Source organism: Babylonia areolata, chromosome 8 (genome assembly GCF_041734735.1).
Source record: "Babylonia areolata isolate BAREFJ2019XMU chromosome 8, ASM4173473v1, whole genome shotgun sequence".
Lineage (NCBI taxonomy): Eukaryota > Metazoa > Mollusca > Gastropoda > Neogastropoda > Buccinidae > Babylonia > Babylonia areolata.
In genome coordinates this window covers 30,161,661-30,183,067 of record NC_134883.1, presented here as the reverse complement: position 1 = coordinate 30,183,067, position 21,407 = coordinate 30,161,661, and the positions used below count along the sequence as shown (strand labels likewise).

Below are 21,407 nucleotides of genomic sequence, written 5' to 3'. Positions count from 1 at the left end.
GGCAACAGACAGACAGAAATACTAACAGACATCAGCGACAGGCAGCTGACCTTCAAAGTGTTCCCGGAAGCAACAGACATACAGACAGACAAACATTCAGACAGAGCAGATATCAGCTGTGGCTGGGCGACTGACCTTCGTAGTGTGCCCAGAGGCAACAGACAAGACAGATAGAACAGACATCAGCGCTAAGGGGGCTGGGCGACTGACCTTCGCAGTGTGCATGGAGGCAACAAACCACACAGACAAAACAGACATCAGCGGTGGTGGCTGACCCTTGTAGTGTGCCCATAGGCAACAGACAGACATACAGACAAACATACAGACATCAGCAGCAGGCAGCTGACCCTTGTAGTGTACCCACAAAGAGACAAACATACAGACAGACACACAGACTGAACAGACATCAGCGGTAAAGTAAGGTGGCTGGCCGGGCCACTGACCAACCTTCGCAGTGAGCGCAGAGGTGTGTGACAGAAATACAGACAGACAAAACAGACATCAGCAGCAGGCAGCTGACCTCCGAAGTGTCCTCCGGAGATGTCAGACAAGACAGACATGGTAGTGGCTGGTCAAGTCACTTTAGAAGTGTGCCCATAGGTAACAGACAGGCACACAGACAGAACAGACATCGGCAGTTGGTAGGTAGGCGGCCTGCTGCGTGCACGTCGGCTGACCTTTGAAGTGTGCCCACAAACAGACAGACAGACAGACAGACAGAACAGACATACATCAGTGGTAGGGTTGGTAGGCCAGGCGGGCGACTGACTGACCTTCGTAGTGAACACGGCAGCAACAGAAATACAGACAGACATACTGAACAGACAGACATCAGCAGCAAGGTAAAGTAGATTGCCGGTCAGCCGGCTGACTGACTGACTAACCCACCTTCATAGTGAGCGCGGAGGCCGGAGACGTCATGGCCGGCCTGCTGCAGGGTGGCCAGGCGCCTCATCATGCGCTGCTCCTGGGCCCTCTCCTGCTCAGCATCCATCAGGCTCTTCAGCTGCTCCACCTGCCGCTGCCGCGCCTCCTGCCACACACACACAGCTTCAGCTTCACTTTCAGCTTCAGTTTCAGTTGAAGTTTCGACAGGCGCAATAGACAAGCGGTTCAAGCATTGGACTTTCTTCTTCGTCTTCTTCGTTTGTGGGCTACAACTCCCATGTCACTCGTATGTACACAAGTGGGCTTTTATGAACATGACCGTTTTTACCCTGCCATGTAGGCAGCCATACTCCGTTTCTGAGGGTGTGCATGCTGGGTATGTTCAAACACTGGAAGCCCACGAATGAAGAAGAAGTTTCAGTTTCAGCTTCTCAAGGAGGTGTCACTGTGTTCGGACAAATCCATATAAGCTCCACCACATCTTGCTAGGCAGATGCTTGACCAGCAGCGTAACCCATGCAACGCATTTAGTCAGGCCTTGAGTGCAATCTTACTATATTTGTGTACCCATCAGAGTGGACTTCTTTTACTGAATTTTGCCAGAGGATAACACCATTGCCATGGGTTCTTTTTCAGAGCGCCAAGTGCGTGTTGCACATGGGACCTCGGTTTACTATCTCATCAAAATGACTGGATGTTCAAGTTTGATTTTCCAGTCAAACTTGGGAGAATGAGTGAGAGCGGGAATTGAACCCACACCCTCACAGACTCTGAATTGGCAGATGAGAGCATGCACACACACACACACACACACAGAACTTTTTCTTCCCCCCCCCTCCCCCCCCACTCCCATCCCCCAAAATCAGGTTTTACATACTTATCGTGATCCACTGGTGCAGACTCCTTCACAGGAGGGATCTGATTCCTCCAGTGAGCAAACTACTACCCTAAAGAAACTGAAAAGTGCAGCTAGTGATTTCTTTAGTATATTACCTCCCCTCTTCCAGCCTGTGCAGCGCCCTCCTTTTTTTTTTTTCTTTTTTTTTTCTATTTCTGGCAGCTGTCTTCAATCCTGTAACTAAGCATTTCAAGCGGATTATTTTTTTTTTGCATTTCCTTCCTTCATATTGTTGTTGCACTGACACTCTACTGTTGCATGCTGTCATGTCTTCCAACAGGATGTCAAATGAGACTATAAACCGAGGTCCCGTGTGCAGCATGCACTTAGCACACGTAAAAGAACCCAGGGCAACAAAAGGGTTGTCCCTGGCAAAATTCTGTAGAAAAATCCACTTCGATAGGAAAAACAAATAAAACTGCACGCAGGAAAAAATACAACAAGAAAAAGGGTGGCGCTCTCAGTGTAGCCACGCGCTCTCCCTGGGGAGAGCAGCCCGAATTTCACACAGAGAAATTTGTTGTGACAAAAAAAAAAGAAAAAAAAAAAGAGAAATACAAATACAAATACAACAGGACCCAAAACTGCCTCTCTCATTAGGGTGATTGGGCCAAACTAAGCCTGCTGCATTCAATCAGCAGACTCGCAGGCGTCATGCTCTCAGACACCGCAAACGCTGTGGCTTCTCCCCTTCCACTTCTCTCCACCCCTCTGTTCCCCTTTTCAACACCCATCCACCACCACCACCTCCTATACCAACTCTGACAGTGTCTTCCACTGTCACACTTCTTACACTGTGCACTTCAGAGATAAAAGACAAAGACTCAAAGGAAATTTTCTATCTAAAATTACGTTTAAATAACATACTTACCGTGACCCAACTAGTGCAGACTCCGGCAGGGGTCTGACATTCCTGTCCTGTGCAAACAACTATCCGCCTATGCAGAGAAAACGAAAGTAACTACGGCCAATAACCTCCCGGAAGTAGGTAACCTCCCCTTTGTCCCGCTGGGGGTTGTACCGTTGAAAAAAAGAAACCAAAAAACCACAAACATGAAAATGTTGTGGTGATGTTCATTTACTCATCTTTGAACACCACTGCATTCTACCCAAAACCTGAAAGACATTCAATGAATGAATCATGCTCACAAAGCAGTAAAAAAAAGTTTACATTTCTCAAGGATATGTCACTGCGTTCTGACAAATCCGCAAGTGCTATACCACATCTGTAAGACTGGTGCCTGACCTGCAGCATAACCCACAACGCACTCAGTCAGGCCTTGAGTGTATGCATATATATATTTGTTTACATGTCAGAGTGGTTTCTCTTCAAAATAATTAGCCAGAGGACAACACTAACATTGCCGTGGGTTCTTTTTCAGTGCACCAGGTGCGTGCTGCACACGTCACCTTGGTTTATCATGTCATCCGAAAGACTAGATGCTCAGTCTAGATTTTCCCAGTCACACTTGTGAGAAAGGGCGAGAACAGGATTTGAACCAAGACCCTCACAGACACTGTGCTGGCAAATACCCCTTGCACTACCTTCCTCTCAAAGTGATAACAAGGTATCAACCCACCTCTTTCTGCCGGCTCTTGGAGTTCTCCATCTCCAGCTGCCTCTGCAGGGCGTCCCTCTCCGCCTGCAGCTTGCGCTCCCCCTCTATCTCCTCCCTCCACTTGCTCTCCCTCTCCTCTCGCTTCTGCCTCTCCTTCTCCTCTATCTGCGCCTTGATCGCCTCCTAGCAAAGCAACAGAGCACAGACATGTTCAACACCAGGTCTTGTATCAGAGACTGACAGCTGGGCCAACAGCGAAGTGCGAGCTGTATTATCAAAGGTTTCTCTACTGCAGTGGGAAGTCATTTACAGACTATGACTCTCGAACGAATCAGCAAGATTGCTCTGGCTTTAAGTGATGGGGACCATCCCAGTGCTGACCGTCCTACATCCTTAATGGCCGAAAGGGGTGGGCATGAAACGTGGGCAAGATATCATTCATTATATTCAAATTCCAGCCCAGCTCTGTTGTTCTGATGGTCAGAGACGGACACGACTGACTTATATACACATACACAGAAACTTCACTTTTCATCTGCCACCGCAGTGCAAATAATCAAGATTCTGGCTAAAATACCTTGTGTGCATTCATTAAAAAAACAACGGTCACCATGTCAGCAATCCAAAGAAATTTTTGTTTTTCAAATTAAAAAAAAATCCTAAGCCAACAACTAAATCTGATCAAAGTGATTTCTTTACTAAAAGGGCAAAAGTAACAAGACCTTCATTTCGTTTCAAACACAGTGTTAGAGAGGAACATCTAAGCAATAAAGTAAAATCAAAAAGATGCTGGGCAATTCCTTTAGTTTCAGTTTAAAAGTCACGTCTGAAGAGTCATACAACTGCAGGAATATGGACTTTCAATTCATGTCCACTTCTACTGATATGAGTCAGTTCTAAAGCTTCAGCATATTTCATTAAGACTTGGTCAATGCTCTGTTTTTTTCTTGTTTTTTCTATGAAGACACCATTTCACCATTTAAGAGGCATTTCTTTTACAACACTCATTCCAAGGGCATTTTTATCTTGCTGCTTATGCAATTATAACTTTTACTGGGGGTGTGGGGGGATGGGGGGGATGCATACTTGGGCTGTCTTTGTCTCTATAACCCATCAATTACTGACATGAATTGCAGAATCTTGAAAGAAATGTATTTGATCTTCTGTTGGCATGTACAAAAAAAAGGGAGATTAAGGCACTGGCAGGTTAAAACATATTCGGGATGTGAGAAGAGACAGGACAAATCCTGAATCCATTCGGCACTGCCAGGATTCAAACCACCAATCGCACAGACCTACAAGACAATAGTCCAAAGGTAGAATGCCCATCAAATGCTGCACCAACCACTGGTGAGAATGCTAGAAATCCCAAGCCAATCGTACCTGGTATTCCAGATGCTTGCGGCGTTTTTCCTCAAGCTCTCTCCTGGTGGTTGGATCCACGTGAACATTCTGCCCCCTCAGGTATGTCCTGATAATTTGCAGAAGGAAAAAACATAGTAGTAGTAGTTTTCTAAAAGCATGTGGTGAGAAGCTGGCCAAGAGATCTTTTGAGTGACAGATTGGTAAAGAATGATAAATGAGCATGAGTGTGTGTGTGTGTGTGGAAGCTGACAAGTTCACATGTCTGATAAAGCTCATGCACATCCGAATACTGAGAACACACATTATATATTTAAGAAATGCACACACACACACACACACACACACACACACAACACACACATCTAAACATCAGTATCTCTGAACTTGAGTTAAGAGTAAACAAACATGTGTTTGCAAAAACGTTTATATGCCACTCTGTAATGCAACAAACACAAGATTATCCAAACAACAAAACAACGCACTGTCTAAACAAAGCAAGCCCTGTCCGACAACATAAAAATCACAAGAAACAAACAACAACAAAACAAAAACACATCCAAGGTCTGACATTACAAGAAACAAACAAACAAACAAACAACAAAACCCCCACCACATCCAAGGTCTGAGCTTCAACACTCTCACACACACCAAACACAGCTACAACTACAACAGCCACCCTTCTCACTTGGACTCCTGGTCCAGCGCTTCGTTCACAGCCGGCTGGGGGGCGCTGGCGACTCGGCCTGAGGGGACGTCCTGGTGATGAGGGGCTCCCGGCGCCTCGTAGGACACTGGCCCAGGACGGTGAGGAGGAGCGGGGTTCGGGTTCGGGTCTGCCGCAGCCGCGGCCGCAGCCACCGTGGTGCGGGGATCCTGGGTGAAGCGATCGGCCCAGGTCTCCTCTGAGGCCCTCTGCCTGTCCTTCAGTCTCATGCGGGCTTCACGCTGCTCCTCCCTCTGCTTGTCTGTTGTAGAAAAAAGGCGGGGAGGGAGGAGAAATTGAAAGGAAGCAAGTGTGCTGTTGCATTAAATTTCTGTGGACCTTGCCAGTAGCTTTTAGTGCTTGGTTGGCTGGTTGGTTGGTGGTTGTTTTTTTTTGTTGTTGTTGTTTTTTTCAGTGAAAGTTGCACTGGGAAAACTGTACGTCACAGTAACAAACATAGATTTTACTGAACACTTTTTTTCTTTTCCTGGGGAGGTGGGTGGGAGGGTGTGTAGGGGGAGGGGGGGAGGCACTGAAAGGTTTTAACTTCCATCTCCATGTGCTGGGAAAAGTGCACACTGAACCAACATACACAGAATTTGCTGAAAATGTTTTCTGGGTTTCACTGAAAGGTTTCAACTGTCATCTCAAAGCAATGGGAAAACTGCAAACTGAACAGATTATACTGAAAGCTTTAAAAAAAAATTTTCACTGATAGGAAGTTTGAACTTCCTCCTCCATCTGAAAGGTTTGAACTTCCTCCTCCATTCCTCAAGTCAACTCATTGTTGCTGTTGTTGTTTTTCATCCTGGAGGTGGAAAAGGGTCTACTCACTCAATTCCTCCAGCCACAGCCGTTTTTCTTCTGCCTGCCGCAGCTGTATCTTGTCGGTGTTGGGGGCAACGTTCTGCAGAATAATCAACCAAGAACACTTCATTGAACCATAAGGAAATTTCCTTGTGCAATCACATGGCTTGTTATAAACACAAACATAATATGGTCATGCACACCATACAAAAAGGAGATTAAAAACTAGTCAAATAAACCCCCACAATAACTGTCGATAGACTTAAACCGTTAACACACACCTACCCACCCACACACACACATACAAAACTTAGGATAATAAGATGATAAAGTATTGCACATCAATATGTACAAATAAACACATCCAACTAATAAATCCATATATATTACTTTATCAGTAAAATGCAGACACGCACGCATGCATACACAACAAATATCAAGCCAGTAAAAATATATATATATATATATATTTATCAGAACATAAGTAACACCATCTGAAGGGACCTTACACTGACTCATTTCACTAATCAACATTCATTTATCACTCCGTCCAACAAAATTCTAGGAATATATACCCTTACGTGCACAATCTGTTTCGGTTCATGTCACCAACTCTCAACTTTGTCTTAGCAACCCGAATCTAACAAGTAAAACTGAAAAGAAATGCTTGATGTCAAAGAAAAAGAAAAAAAAATGAAGAAAAAAAGATAAACATCTAAATAATTCCAAAAGTGAACAGCTTTTCAGTATGTCTTTAATTAAAGCAAAAACGAATGTACAGTGATTGCAACAGAAGCAGACAATAGCCAGATATATATATATATCTGACAGTCAGTCATGTCTGACTATGTACATCAGAATAGCAGAGGAGCCAAACTGCTGTGCCAACTATCTGGGTTAGAATCTGATTATAGTGGACAGTGTCTTGCCCATGTTACATCGCCACACTCTCCACCACGAGAGCTTGAGGACAGGCGGCGTTGGGATGGTCCTCAAAGGCCAACTATAGCCCCCAAGGCTGCAGCACTAGGGGCTAGTGCAATCTTGCATCGTATATATCCCACCTAAACGTCTGCACTAACTCTGATTGGAGAAGTCGGAGAACTTCTGAGGAGAACATTTGAGACAATATAATAATTTCTGCAAGAGATCAGTTGTTCTTTCGTTCTGTTCATCCGATTCTATGGCACCCTAGAGTGCATGCGAGTCATGGACCCTCACAGCAAGAAGAATTCAAGTTATGAAAACGAGGTGTTATCGCAAGGCATCAGACACACTGATTACATCATCGATGAACAAGTGCACCAAACCATCAAGCAGCACACTGGACCTTATGAAGACCTGCTGACATTAGTTGAGAAAAGAAAGCTACGCTGGTAAGGCCATGTAACAAGATCCAGCGCCCTTACTAAAACAATCCTCCAAGGATCTGTTGAGGAAGGAAGACAAGAGAGGAAGGCAGAAAAAAATTATGGAGTGACAACATTGCAGAAAGGACAGGAAAACCATTTGTGGAAACCCAGGCTTTGACGCACAACAGACAGACCTGCAGGACTGTGGTGAACAGTTCTTCTGTGCATCGCTTCAGTAACTCTTCAAAGAGCTGAGAAAGGAAGAAGAAGGAGAAGGAGAAGAAGAAGAAAACAAGGGCACCGCCCTATCTGAAACTTTAAAAATTTTACACAAGAAATCTTCCTCTTGCGGATGCACTTAGCACAAGAAATCTTCCTCTTGTGTCGGATGCAATTTGCACAAGAAATCTTCCTCTTTCCAATGCACTTTACACAAGAAGTCTTCCTCTTGCCGATGCACTTTACACAAGAAATCTTCCTCTTGCATCGGATGCACTATACACAAGAAATCCTCCTCTTTCAGATGCACTTTACACAAGAAGTCTTCCTCTTGCCGATGCACTTTGCAAAAGAAATCTTCCTCTTACATCAGACGCACTACACACAAGAAATCCTCCTCTTGTGGATGCACCTTTCCAATGTGTACTGTTTGTACTCACCATTTCTGCAAGAAGCGTACCCGAACGACGTGTCAGCCACCACAAGAGCACTCACCCCGATGGTCATGGCGCTCCTCATGGCTGCAGGAGGCAGAGCACCAGGGTCTCCAGCATCGTTCTGGGTCTGCTTCCCTGGCCTGCACGCGAGTGAACGGTCCTTTGCTGTTGTTTTTTTTGGTTTGGTGCTTTTGTTGTTAATGTTGTGATTGCTGTTGTTGTTGCTGTTGTTGTTGATGCAATTATTGTTGCTGGGTGTTGTTTATTTTGTTGTTGTTTTTGTTTTTATATTTGTTTTTTTTATCTTCAATCTTTTTTTCTTTTTTTTTTCTTTTTTTAATCACTACTATAATGTTATCGATCTTTTCATTCAGCCTGTCTGTCTGTCTTTAGGTCTGTCTCTCTCTCTCTCTCTCCTTATTTCTCTGTCTGACTACCTTTAACTTTAGGTCTATTTTTCTCTATACCTCTGTATGTCCCCTATGCTCATTAAAATCCCTCTCTCTCTCTCTTTCTGTTCCTCTCTCTCTTTCCCATCTTCCTCTCTTTCCATCTCTTTTCGTCTGTCTCTCGTTTGTTTTGTCTGTGTGTCTGTAACACCATCCCCTCCCCACACACGCATACCCCCACCATTATCCAAACCCTCTCCCAGTAATAAGACCACAGCATCTCTTTCTATCTCTCTTTCTCTCTCTTGTTTTGTCACTCTCTGTCTTTTTCTCAGTCTGTCTCTCTATCCGTCAATCTGCCGCTTACCCGCACCCCTCCCAATATCCATCCCTGCTCTCTATTATGCCCAGGCCAAAAAAACAACAACAAAAAACAAAAAAATCAACGGACCCCTCCCAAGCACCAGCACCAGCGTAAGACGCTGGCTGTGTCTGCATCTGTGGTTGTTGCTGCTGCTGCTGCTGTTGCTGTTGCTGTTGCGGTTGTGGACGGCGCATTGACGGTGGCGGGGCACCAGACGATGTGGCAGGAAAGCGGTCGGCCCACGTGTCGTCCACCCCCTCCCGCTGTTTCTCCTTCTCCCTCTGTTTCTGCACTCGTTTCTCCTCCCTCTGCCGGTCTGCACACAAGGATTATCGGGGATAAGGGTACGAGGGGGGAAAGGGTAAGAGGGTGGAGGGTTGGGGGGGGGGGGTAGGAGATTCACCATCATCAACTTCAGCAACAGCAACAGAAGCAGTCTGTTTTATTTATACAGACAATATGCTGCCTAAGAATGCAACAAAGGTGGAGGGGAGGGGAGGGGAGGGGAGGTTCTAATGCTGAACAAGGATTATGGTGGGTGGGAGGGGATAGGTGGGGGTGGGACTCAGAACTCAGAAATATTTAATATACATCAGCCTAGGGCCACAATATACAGAGAATGGGTGGATGGGTGGGTGGGAGTGATACAAGATGATGATGATAACATTGCCGTAATTCCTCTGGCAAATCATTCATAACATGCCCAAAAACAAAGACATTGTTCATTTTTTATCATCCTGTGTGTGCGTGCGTGCATGTGTGCGTGTGTGCATGTGTGTGTGTGTGTGTGTGTGTGTGTGTGTGTGTGTGTGTGTGAATAGCCTGTCTCTCTCTGCTTCTCTTTTTTCCACCTGGGCCCTGTCTTTCTCTCGCTCAATCTCTCCTTACCCCGCCCCCAACAGCCCACCCCACCTCCACCCCCATCTCTCTTAACTTTCCATGATAATGAAACAGCTCACCCAATTCTTCCAGCCACTTCTTCTTTTCCACCTCTTTCTTGGAGAGAAAGTGCGTTGTGTCTGGTTCTGATTGCTGCAACGTAAATTGAAAATCATTTTAAACTTAAGTCCACACGCAGACACAGACACACATGCACAAACACTCAGGCACGCACACACACACTCACAAACACATCCCCATAGAACCATCCACATCCAGCCCTCCCCCCCCTTCCACACACATCCACCCCCCCTCCACCCCACCCCCGTTCCTCCCCCCCCTGTACCCCTCCCCAAACACACACTACAGACTCACCCCGATGAACAGAGAGGTCTGCATGGCAGCTGGAGTAACAGAGGAGGAGGGCTCAGAAGCAGCAGTGCCCCGCCCCGCCTCCCCACCACCACCACCACCACCACCCCCCTGGCCTCGCCTCTCCTCCTCCTTTGCCGCCCCCCTCCTCCTCGCCTCCGCCTCCCTCTCCTGCCCTCCCGCCTTTCTCGTCGTCTCCTTTCTGCCGTCTGCCCTCTTCCTGTCCGGTCTTTGGGGCGGTCTGGTGTTGCCCCGGTCTTCCAGATGCTTGCTAGGTTTTGGTTTGCTGTCCTCGTCGACGTTGCTCTCAGCCGGCATGGCGTAACTGCTGTCCAGCCCGGGGATCAGCATCACTGACGACTCCTTGCCACCGCCACCGCTGCCCCCTTCCTCGGCGCTGCTCTTTTTCTCCCCGTTACCTCTGGACTTTGAGGAGGAGGAGGACGGTTTTCCCTCCTGTTCTGGCCCACTCAAGAGGCTGCCGTACTTGGCTTCGATGGCGTCGATGGCTTTCCGCAGCTCCTCTTCCTGAAACCAAAGGAATCATATTAAAGATTTTTTTTCTTCTTTTTTTAAAAGAGACAATGTCATATAATGAAGTGTTTACCAACCCTACAAAGAAGTAGACAGTCAACAATGTTACAGAGCGTTCAAAACAGAAAGAATATTTTCTGCCGCAGAGGATCAATGTTCAAATAATGTGGTGATAAAATCATAAAGAAGACAACAACAAAAAACGAGAAAATTAAGGACATATCAGCCTTTATATTTCATTCTCAACCCCCTGATGCCAGGTTAAAAAAAAAAAGAAATAGAAAATAGTCTTTCAAGTCATAAACCAGTATCCAAAAGTATCAGCCCAAAACTGGGAAAATCGGTTTAAACCACTCTTGATCACATGTGTGAATTTTCAGCCTTCCAGAGGTTGTTTTTTTTTTTGTTTGTTTGTTTGTTTTGTTTTGTTTTTTTAAATAAATTTCCCTTCTTTTGATGATGTCATCATAACTACATCACTGATGTTAGTATGCCCCTGAGTTTTATGGGCACAGCAGTCAAGGGCCTAAATATTCTGCGAAGATCCCAGCATACACTGGGTAGGCTGAATGGCAGAAACTTCCCTCCACCCCCCACCCGCCTCCACACACACACACCCCCACCCCCCAGCCCACGCTAATGTTCCTGTCACTTCCAAGTGCTGTCTGGTGCTGTCCATTTGACGCGGCTTTGTCAACACTGATTCCAAACCAGCGTTTGACATCAATCAGCTGCTATCATCATCAAGCACGTGTGCGTCACAATGTTCTGCTGCCATCATTGTTGCTTTTGTATGTGTATTAAGATTAACATAGCTCCTGCTGTATTAACTATCCTGTGACTTATATGTTGTATCTCTCTCTATATATTTTTCCCCCTTTTGTGTGCTTAAAGAAACTGAAAAAAAGAAGAAGAAGAAATATTAGAATAATTCACATGTCAGTGCAATTATCTAAGTTGTATATTTTTCACATAATATGTATATGTACATCCATTATATGCTTGGGATAGGTTCTAATGCAAAAGTTTTGTCTATAATACTGTTTCTTTCTTCTTTTTTTCTATATGTACATCCATTATATGTTTGGGATAGGTTCTAATGAATACTGTTTCTTTCTTCTTCTTTTTTCTTGCTATGTTATTGTTTGTTCTTTTTTGTTTCCTGTTGTCTGTTTAATGTGTTTCTGTTCTATATATAATGTAATAATTGAACAAAATATATGTTTTGAAAAAAAAAAGGTGATCAGCTAGAAGTTGGTCAGACTAGACAGAAAATTATCTGATGAAATCTTCTGAGTGTGGAAAAAAAAAAGAAAAAGAAAAAAAAAGAAGACAAACGAAGTACCCTGAATGAAAAGAACTTATCTAAAGAGCGACCGCATTATCATAGCACATATTTCCTTCAGTTCCGACAGAAATTAATCTAACAGCAATCAGCGAGCTTCTCTCGCTCTCACAGACACAAGCAGGTGCCTGCTGCACACATGCTTGCATACAAGTGCTCACAAACCCACACATACAATCCCACACCCACAAACCCACACCCACACCAACTCACACACACTAACACACACACACACAAACACACACACACTCACACCGACAAACCCATACCCACAGCCACACTCACGCAAACACACACACACACAAACACTCAAACAAACTAAACACAGTAGAACTCACCTGACTGGATTTGAACTGATTCTCCGGCACAGGGTCAGGTTCAGGCTTATTCTGTGGGGCCCCTGCCCCTGGCCGACCCCACGGATCGTAATTCCTCTGCTTCTGCAGCTGCTCCTCCGCTTCTGTGAAATTTGATCGTCACAATTATAATGATTTCCACCTTTGACACTTTCTGCACCCACCTTGTGAAAGTAATGAAAAGGAGGAAAGATGGCGTGGAGAGCCTTGGCCAAAGGAATGATTAAGCACTTATAGTTTTTAGAGGCGTCTGATTGGCTGAGAGCGGGTGGGCCCGTCTTTTCACTGTTAGCCGCGTGAAATTTGGCCAAGCAGAGCAAACCAATAGGCCTAGTTTGCATCAGTTTGACATGGTACAGTATATGACACCAAAAAGAGGTCTTAGCAAAGAGAGGGCTTTACTGGGTGTTTGACTGACTCTGTCCCCCCCCCCCCGACACACACACACACACCCCTCCCCCCTCCCCCCACTCACTCCCCCTCTCTCTCTCACATACACACACGCACGCGCGTGCGCGCGCACACACACACATGCCCACACACACACAAACGCATACACACACATCCGCATGTGTTACAGAGGATCATAAGATCAGTCACTTGTCGGAACAGTGTGTGGGGATGGACAGGGAGGGTGGAGGGGTTTGCAATCATTCCACAACAGTCAAAACCTGTATCATATGGAAACATGAGGTCCACGATCCACCACCAACTTCTGTGCCACTGTCAGAATGAGGACATTGTACAGAGGGTTCGGTATCTGAAGCTCTACTGTACTGACTTAGAGTGTTCCTATATAAAGACTGAACTGCTCCAGTCATCCCTCTCTCTCTCTCTCACACACACACACACACAAAAAGTATAGATAGACAGGCAGAGAGATAGATAGATACATAGATGGATACATGGATAGACTGATACATACTACATACATACATACATATACACACACATATTGCTGACGCATCAAAAGAAAAAAAAGAGGATGGATTATCATAATCAACACAAAACCAAACCAAAAAAAACAACAAAAAACAAAGAAAAACATATCAACCAAATCAACACACCAAAGGCCGGCCAGGCCACAATTTTTTTTTTTTTTTTTTTTTAAATAAAAACACCACACCGTTGTTTCTCTTAGCCAGACAAACAAAACACCACCACCACACCGCTTGTAAAAACACCACCACGCAGTCTAATATGCTATCCAAAACGACCCGCTCACCCTTCTCTCGGGCCCACTGCAGTCGCTTTCTCTCCGCCACCGTCATGTGTCGCCAGGGCACAAGCGGAGGAGGCGCCGGAGTCGGTTCAGGTGTTTTTCGTCTCTCCTCGTTCCTGGCTGAGTCAAACTGCACCTTCTTCCCACCACCAGACTTCTCCTCGCTGCAAAAAAAAAGGCTGGAAAAAGTTGGTTTTTGGCAAGGTTCTGTTATAAAGAGCAGCACCGGCATGCGCACACTTGAAGCAACGTAATTTCTTTTATGCGAGACGTACATGCCAACACAGTTTGATTTACTGAATACATATATGTTTTTAATACCAGCTGTTTTACAAAATACTATCTTTACAGTTTGCTTCCCTTTTTTTTTCAATTCTTTCTTAGGGAGGACGATTTGTTTCCTTTTCTGTCTGTTCTTTTCTTTATTTCTTAGGGAAGATATATGTCAACTCAAATCAAGAATATCTTTATTGAGGGTAAAAGAATAAGCTTACAAAACTTTTATTCGTCCTGTTCAAGGAAAAACAAAAGAAAAAAATCAAGAACAAAAGAAACGCACACCATAAAAACCAAATATTATAAACAACATACAAGAAATTATATATATATACATACATACATATATATATATATATATATATATACACACACACACACACACACACACACACACACACACACACATGACAAAAATTAGCAAATATACATATAAATAATACAAATACGTAATGAGAACATTATTAATAGTCATTTCTCATCCAGCAATTACCAGTTCATTCAAGATTGTTCCAGACTTTCGTCTGTGGAAGCGTTGTGCTGGGATTTGGACAGTGAAGTGTACATCCTGATTTACTTGTCATGTTTGTTAAATCATTACAAAGCATCCATTTGCAACTGCTTCCTCAGAGCTTTTTTTTAATTTTTTTTTTTTAGTGCATCCTCTCCCCTTCTCTCTGTCTCTGCCAAAAAGAATAGCAGTACTAATGTAACCAATCAAACATTATGACCAAGTTTACACCATGCACGCACACACACACACACACACACACACACACACACACGAGCTTACACAATCAGCAGATCAGATCAAACCCAATCAGCCCTTACCTGCCGTAGCCTGAGCTGCCTTGGTTTCCCTGATGGTCACTGGCATTGCTCTTTTTGGTTAGATCAAAGATGCTGACCTCCTCTTTCTCTGCGTTTTTCTCCCCAGCATTGGAGCGACTAGAGTTGGGAGCGGAGTCCATGTTGTCACGTGGAGACTCCAACTGCAGCCTGTTGTTTTCGGCATCTGAATAACAAACAGTGCAGTTATAATATCGTCTCTGCTTTTTTTTTGCTTTTTTTCAGTGCAGTTATTGTCTCTGTTGTTGTTTATTACAAGTCCTGTCATCATCCATCTCTGCGTCTAACCACTAACAGTCCAGCCCTGTTATCATCTGCTGTTCAGCGCAGTCTCCACAATGTGTTCTCCTGTTTGTTTTTGTTTTCAAAATGCATGGATGTGTTATCATTTTTTTAATTTTCAAAATGCATGCATGTGTTATCAACAAAACCCAAGAACTAGACTGATGTCTCCAAATCACCACTCTTTCCCCATTTCACATTCAGAAAGATCCTTGCAATTCTCATTACATCTATCAGTTTTGTTGTGTGGTTCCAGTCATTGTTTACTCTGTTTACGCATACCCAGATTCAAACACTCAACTGTTGGCCGCCGTTCTTTCTCTGTTTCTGGACCTTGCGATTGGAATGAACTTCCTTTTTCGCTTCGTCAAGTCTCCACACTCAGCTCTTTCAAGTCTGGCCTTAAAACCCACCTCTTCCCAAAATAGCCTCCCTTGCCTGCCCTTCCTTGTCTTTAGTTTCTACAGTATTAGAGTTATGCATGCGTGTGAATGACTGGTGCGAAAGCGCTTTGATTTGTCTCTGCACAAGATCCAGCGCTATATAAATGCCATTATTATTAATATTATTATTATTATTATTATTATTATTATTATTATTATTTATTATTATTATTATTGTTTCATTCAAAGATAAGGTATTCGAGCTGACTTTTTTCTTCTTTTTTCTTTTTACTGAAAATATCAAACACAACATGATTAATGATGTAAAGCCCAATGTCAGTGTACACAGAATAGAAAAAAACCCATACATGTTGGAAAGATATCAAACCCTGAGAAATACCTAAAATTACGTTTACAAAAATGGTTTTCATATGCCAACCTCGTGGAAATCTAAACCTAGCAAATTGCTCAAACTATAATGAAAGACCAGACATGAACTGCATGAAACATAAACAGTACACAGGTCTTGCTTTCATTGATTTCAGTTGTTGATCCTTTAGTAGACACTGAATGCGTGAAAGAAATGAGGTTTTCAACTGCCCTAATCCTCAAAATCCAAGGTAGAGCCACCAAAAGTGCTATGATTCATTTGTCTTACACAATCCTATGCAGACATCTATTTCAAGCATCTATTTCAGTCAACATGCAAGCAAACTCATGTCTACATTGTACATATAACTTACATGGATTTTCCACTTTTGAATGCAAAGTTCTGATGCCTGGCCAGGCAACCAGTGGCCTCGAGTCACTTCCATGTGAAGCGACAGCCAGACAATTTCTTATCTGAACCCCAAACCCAGTCAGTAATTCACTGTCCGAGATCTGGGTTCAATTCTGGGTCTCACCCTTTATCCCAAATTTCATTGAAAAAATCAAACTGAACAACTAGTCATTCAGATGAGACGATAAACCATGGTCCTGTGTGCAGCACACACTTGGCTCATTGAAAAGGAACCCACAGCAATATAAGTGTTTTCCTCTAGGCAATATTTTGTAGAAGAATCCACTCTGATAGGCCAACAAATATTTATACATATGCACGCATATATCTAGCAACATGTGGTGTGGCATATTCAAGTAATTTCTCCATGAGAAACTTAAAATGAAACTGTATTTGTTTTACAAATTAAAGTGGCTTTTCTCCTACAGGCTTTTGCCAGGGACAACCCTTTTCTGATTCTTGTGGCTTCTTTTTACATGCACCAATTGTCCACACACAGTGACACCCTCTTTGAGAAAGCAAAACTGAAACAGTGGGCACCCACCTATGCTGATGCGCACTCCGCTCCCTTCCCCAGACTTCAGCTTGCCCACCGTGGCCAGCAAGGCGTTCAGCTGATCTTGGGTCAAGGTCACCGTCCCAGGCTTGATGGCAGAAGTAGGGCGGCCGGACCCTCTGCTGCTGCTGCTGCGCTGATTCTCCTTGTCCTCGTCTGGTCCCGGCTTCCTGTACTGGTCCCGGTTCCGTTTGATGAAATCCTGGGAGGGCTTTGGTCTCTCCTTGGGCTCCTCGATGTACTCTTGCTCAGGTTTGCGGATGGCATGTCGAAGTTCTTTTGATTTGTATCCAAACTGCAGGAGACAGTGTCCGATTCAGGTACATACCCGTTTTCAACAGTCATTTACATTCAAAAGACATACATGTCATTTCATTATTTTTGCCTCAGAGGTTTCAACAACATTCAGTGTTTTACAAGTCAGCCTTTTCTTGCCACACAGGCCCTACAGCAGCTGAACATGCATAATGAGCACAAACTGGGCAGAAAATCATGAGGCAGGCAATCCCATTCCTGCGTGAGGGTATAGGTGAATTAGTGGAGTTATGGCTTGGTGGTAATGCGTCCGCCTAGGAAGCGAGAGAATCTGAGCGCACAGGTTTGAATCTCATACTCGCCAGTATTTTTTCCACCTTCAGTGGTGGTCTGGATGCTAGTCATTTGGATGAGACGATGAACCAAGGTCCCATGCGTGGCATGCACTTAGCACACACGTAACAGAACCCACAGCAACAACAGGATTGTCCCTGGCAAAATTCTGTAGAAAAATCCACTTTGATAAGAATACAACACACTTGCACTGCAGAAAAAAACCAGAAAGAAAGAAATGGGTGGTGCTGCACTGTAGCGACACGCTCTCCCTGGGGAGTTTCACACAGAGAAATCTGTTGAGACAAAATGAAATACAATACAATGTCAGTTTGTGTGGCCAGGTTGTTTTCTACCCTACAATAACGCTGGCCCAGCGTTGTCCCACGCTCACTCAGCAGACACTGAATCAAGTGCAAGAGATGGAAAAAATCTGGTGAGAGACCCAGACGTTATCCGGCTGGAGGAACAAAGTAGCCGCTTTAGCTAAAAGAGGTGGAGTATTGTCCCGCCCACAATGCTGAGATTTGGAATGGTTCTGGAACCTGGGACCAGCCTGAGAATGAAGCACGGAAATGCAGGATGTGCCTTGTCAGCACTGTTGAAGATATACAGACAAGTGTGTGTGTGTGTGTGTGTGTGTGTGTGTGTGTGTGTGTGTGTGTGTGTGTGTGTGTGTGTGTGTGTGTGTGTGTGTGTGTGTGTGTGTGTGTGTGTGTGTGCGTGCGTGCGCGCGTGCGTGTATGTGTGTGTGCGTCAATGTGTGTGTGTGTGCAATACCCTTTGTTTTTCACAATGCGGGTGTGTGTGTGCATACACGTGTCTGTGTCAGTTGGAGTCTGGGTCTGTAAGCATGCATATACACATGTGAAGGTGAGCTTGTGCATGTGTACGTGAACATGTGTTTATGATTTTCAACATTTACTCACCTTCCTTGGCTTTTGTTTTGGTTTTTCTGAAATAAACAATCAGAATATCCTATTTCATTTCTATTTTATGCAAATCACTTGTGACAAAAACTGAAAATACCATACTATATATAAAAAACATGGAGAAATAAAAGGAACTGTTAAATGATATTATCAGTCAATCAGTGTCTACCATCCTCATGATTGAGCAAAATGTGAAAATTCTAGTAATTGTATTTGCTGAGAAAATACTAATGCTTAGCATGCAAACACAGAAACACAGAAACACACACACACACACACACACACACACACACACACACACACACAATCAAATCAGAGTGAATTATGCAAAAATGTACACATGTACAATTACCATGAACAGCACAAGCAGAAATACTTCTACAAAGCAATAGTAGCTCAGGAGTAGCAACATGACATTTCAACGCAACACACGTGTTTCTTGGTTTGCACACGTTGCTTTTTTGTATTTGATTTGTTTTTGTTTTGTTACTTGTTTGTTTGCTTTTTGTTGTTGTTATTCTTTTGGGGGGGGGGGGGGGGGGCTCTATTTTGAGTGTGTGCGCACAAGCGTGTCTTTCTCTGTGTGTGTGTGTGTGTGTGTGCGTGTGTGAATACATGTGTGCACATGCATGTGCCTGTGCGTGTCTCTGTGTGTCTGCATGTGTGCATCTGTGAGTTTGCGTGTGTCTCTGAATACATGTCTCTGTGTGCAGATGTGTAAAAAAACCCATGCCTGTTTGTTTTACTGCATTTTTATTTTCGTCTGCTTATTTGTGTTTGTTTAGTCTTATCAAATCAATATGCCTGATTACATGGATTAATTGCTTCTTGGTTTGTTTGTTTGTTTGTTTGTTTGCTTGTTTGCTTTTGTAACTCACCTTTCTGCCAGAATATTCCTTTACCCCCATCTTTCACTTCAAAACGCATGGCTGACCTGTAATAAAGAAAAAATGTGTATGACAATATACATAATATGTATGAAATTATAGGGGTTTTTTTTTTGTTTGTTTGTTTGTTTGTTTGTTTTTTAACAGAATAAACAAGTTACTCTGATTATTCTACATGTCTAACCTTTTCTTCACTCTCAACCCCCAAAAATTATTACAAGACAACAGGCCGATTTAAGATTTAGAACTAATCAAAAAGTACTAAAGATAGAACAAAATAATTCAACAGACCCAGTGCACATGATTATGATTCATTTTTTCGCACTGGAAGTATGGATATGAAGACTGGAAAAAAAAAAAAATGGATGAGGAGACCCACCCCTGTACCCAATCCTTTTTCATCTTTGGGTTGTCAACTTCATTGTGCAAATAATGTCACACTTCTTTGAAGATCTTAAGATGAGAAATAATGTGAATGCCTGCTCTGATTATTGAAAAAAAAAAAAAAAATTATACCCCCCCCCCCCCAAAAAAAAAAAAAAAAAAAACACCAAAAAACAAACAAACAAACAAAAAAACACAAGTCAATCAGAGCACACAACACACACTGACAAATCCCTCTTTCTGTCTGTCTTGTCTTGTCTGTCTGTCTCCCCCCTCACCCCCTACCCCCACCCCCCAATCCTTTTCTTTTGAAGGACTGCAACAATTGCCAGAACTCTTCCATAAAAGTAGTGAAATGATAAAATAAGAAAACCATCTCAGAATCAGTTCATGATCAAGAAATCAGTTTTACTTTCTGGTACTAATAACATCAACTGAAGATTTTTTTTTAATTTGCACACACACACACACACACACACACACACACAATGTACGTATGCACACACGCACGTGCACACACATGCGCACGCACACACAGGCACACACTGGAAGGTGTTACACGGCAAATGCAGCATTACTGAAATAAAACAGCACACCTCCTGGGAGGGCACACATTCACCCCAGCCATGTGACGGTAATTGCTGCTGATTATGTTTCACTGTCACTTCTTCTGACAGGAGAGACAGGGCCGGCACCAAGAGTTCATCCGCTAAATACAGCCTTAATGATGCTTCACCCTGACCAAGTGCAGCCAGTCAATTCCTGTCCACCCATGAGATGTCAAAAGAACTTTTGAGTCACCAGATTATTAGCAAGTCTGGCTTAACTGTGCCAAATTACTCGTCTGCATGGGCAATTAATATGGGAGCTGCTGCTTCTTTTTTTTTTTTCTTTCTTTCTTTCTTTTTTTTTCTTTTTTTTTCCATTTAAAAGTGGGGGCCTTCATTTTGACCTTCATTCTCATACTCACAGGCTAAGGCACAATAGCCCAGTGGTCAGAGTTTGATGTTTTATCAGAGGGTCTTTCGTTTGAATCCAAGTAGCAGTTACCTTTATCAGTTTATGGATTATGTAGGGTTCAGCTGTTGTTGTTCTGGGGTTTTGGGGGGGTGGGGTGGGGAGTGTGGGGGGCGAGTGGGGGGGGGGAATGGGGGGAGGTATGGGGGGGGGGAGTTGGTTTTTTGGGTATTTTTTATAGTTTTTTATCTCCAAAAACAGAGCATAGCTGTCTATACTGAGGGGTAGACACACACACACACACAAACAACAACCCACAATCCAAAGAGTGGACATCTATCTTTACATCTACACACATTTTCTTTAATACATCAAATGATCAATTTAGCAGCAAGGCAGCCACTTGACTGATAGATCTTTTTTGGAAAGTTGGTCAGACCAATAGGCCTTTTGAAGTTTTCCTCTAAGTCTCATTCTCAAACAAAACAATCGCTGCTTTAGACTCTGAAAATTTAATACTTACTGTTGTTCTTTTGTAGTTTGGCTTCAAAAAACCTTCTTTTTCTTCTTTTTTTTTAATTAAAGGGGGAAAAAAAGTAAAGTTGTCCCACATTCGGAAAATGAAATGAGCTACATTTACACAAATTTGCCATTACTGTTTGCATGTTGGAAACTTCAAGTGAATATGGTGCCAGTTTAACTTCTTACTTTCATGCTTCAAGAATCATTATTTACATAGTGGATCATACCACTACAGATTACAGAAGCTACTTATGTTGAGAAAGATCAAATGACTGATCAGAATAGCTGCTGTTTCTTCAATTCTGCAAACAGATCTCGTCA

The 21,407-nt window shown here is 43.5% G+C and overlaps 1 protein-coding gene across 5 annotated transcripts in view; it reads right to left on the bottom strand.

The window, feature by feature from the left end:
* LOC143284725 (uncharacterized) overlaps positions 1-21,407 on the bottom strand; it is a 44,363-nt gene that overhangs the window by 20,452 nt on the left and 2,504 nt on the right. For all 5 annotated transcript variants that reach the window (XM_076591668.1, XM_076591672.1, XM_076591669.1 and 2 more), the window contains exons 2-16: positions 19,215-19,270; positions 18,334-18,359; positions 16,805-17,111; positions 14,797-14,980; positions 13,693-13,853; positions 12,450-12,571; positions 10,236-10,760; positions 9,941-10,013; positions 9,069-9,297; positions 8,287-8,368; positions 6,248-6,320; positions 5,396-5,675; positions 4,729-4,816; positions 3,367-3,528; positions 889-1,033 (exon numbers count right to left, since the gene is read on the bottom strand). In XM_076591668.1, coding sequence (XP_076447783.1) covers positions 889-1,033; positions 3,367-3,528; positions 4,729-4,816; positions 5,396-5,675; positions 6,248-6,320; positions 8,287-8,368; positions 9,069-9,297; positions 9,941-10,013; positions 10,236-10,760; positions 12,450-12,571; positions 13,693-13,853; positions 14,797-14,980; positions 16,805-17,111; positions 18,334-18,359; positions 19,215-19,270 — 2,513 coding nt within the window. The remainder of the gene's footprint in view (positions 1-888; positions 1,034-3,366; positions 3,529-4,728; positions 4,817-5,395; positions 5,676-6,247; positions 6,321-8,286; positions 8,369-9,068; positions 9,298-9,940; positions 10,014-10,235; positions 10,761-12,449; positions 12,572-13,692; positions 13,854-14,796; positions 14,981-16,804; positions 17,112-18,333; positions 18,360-19,214; positions 19,271-21,407) is intronic.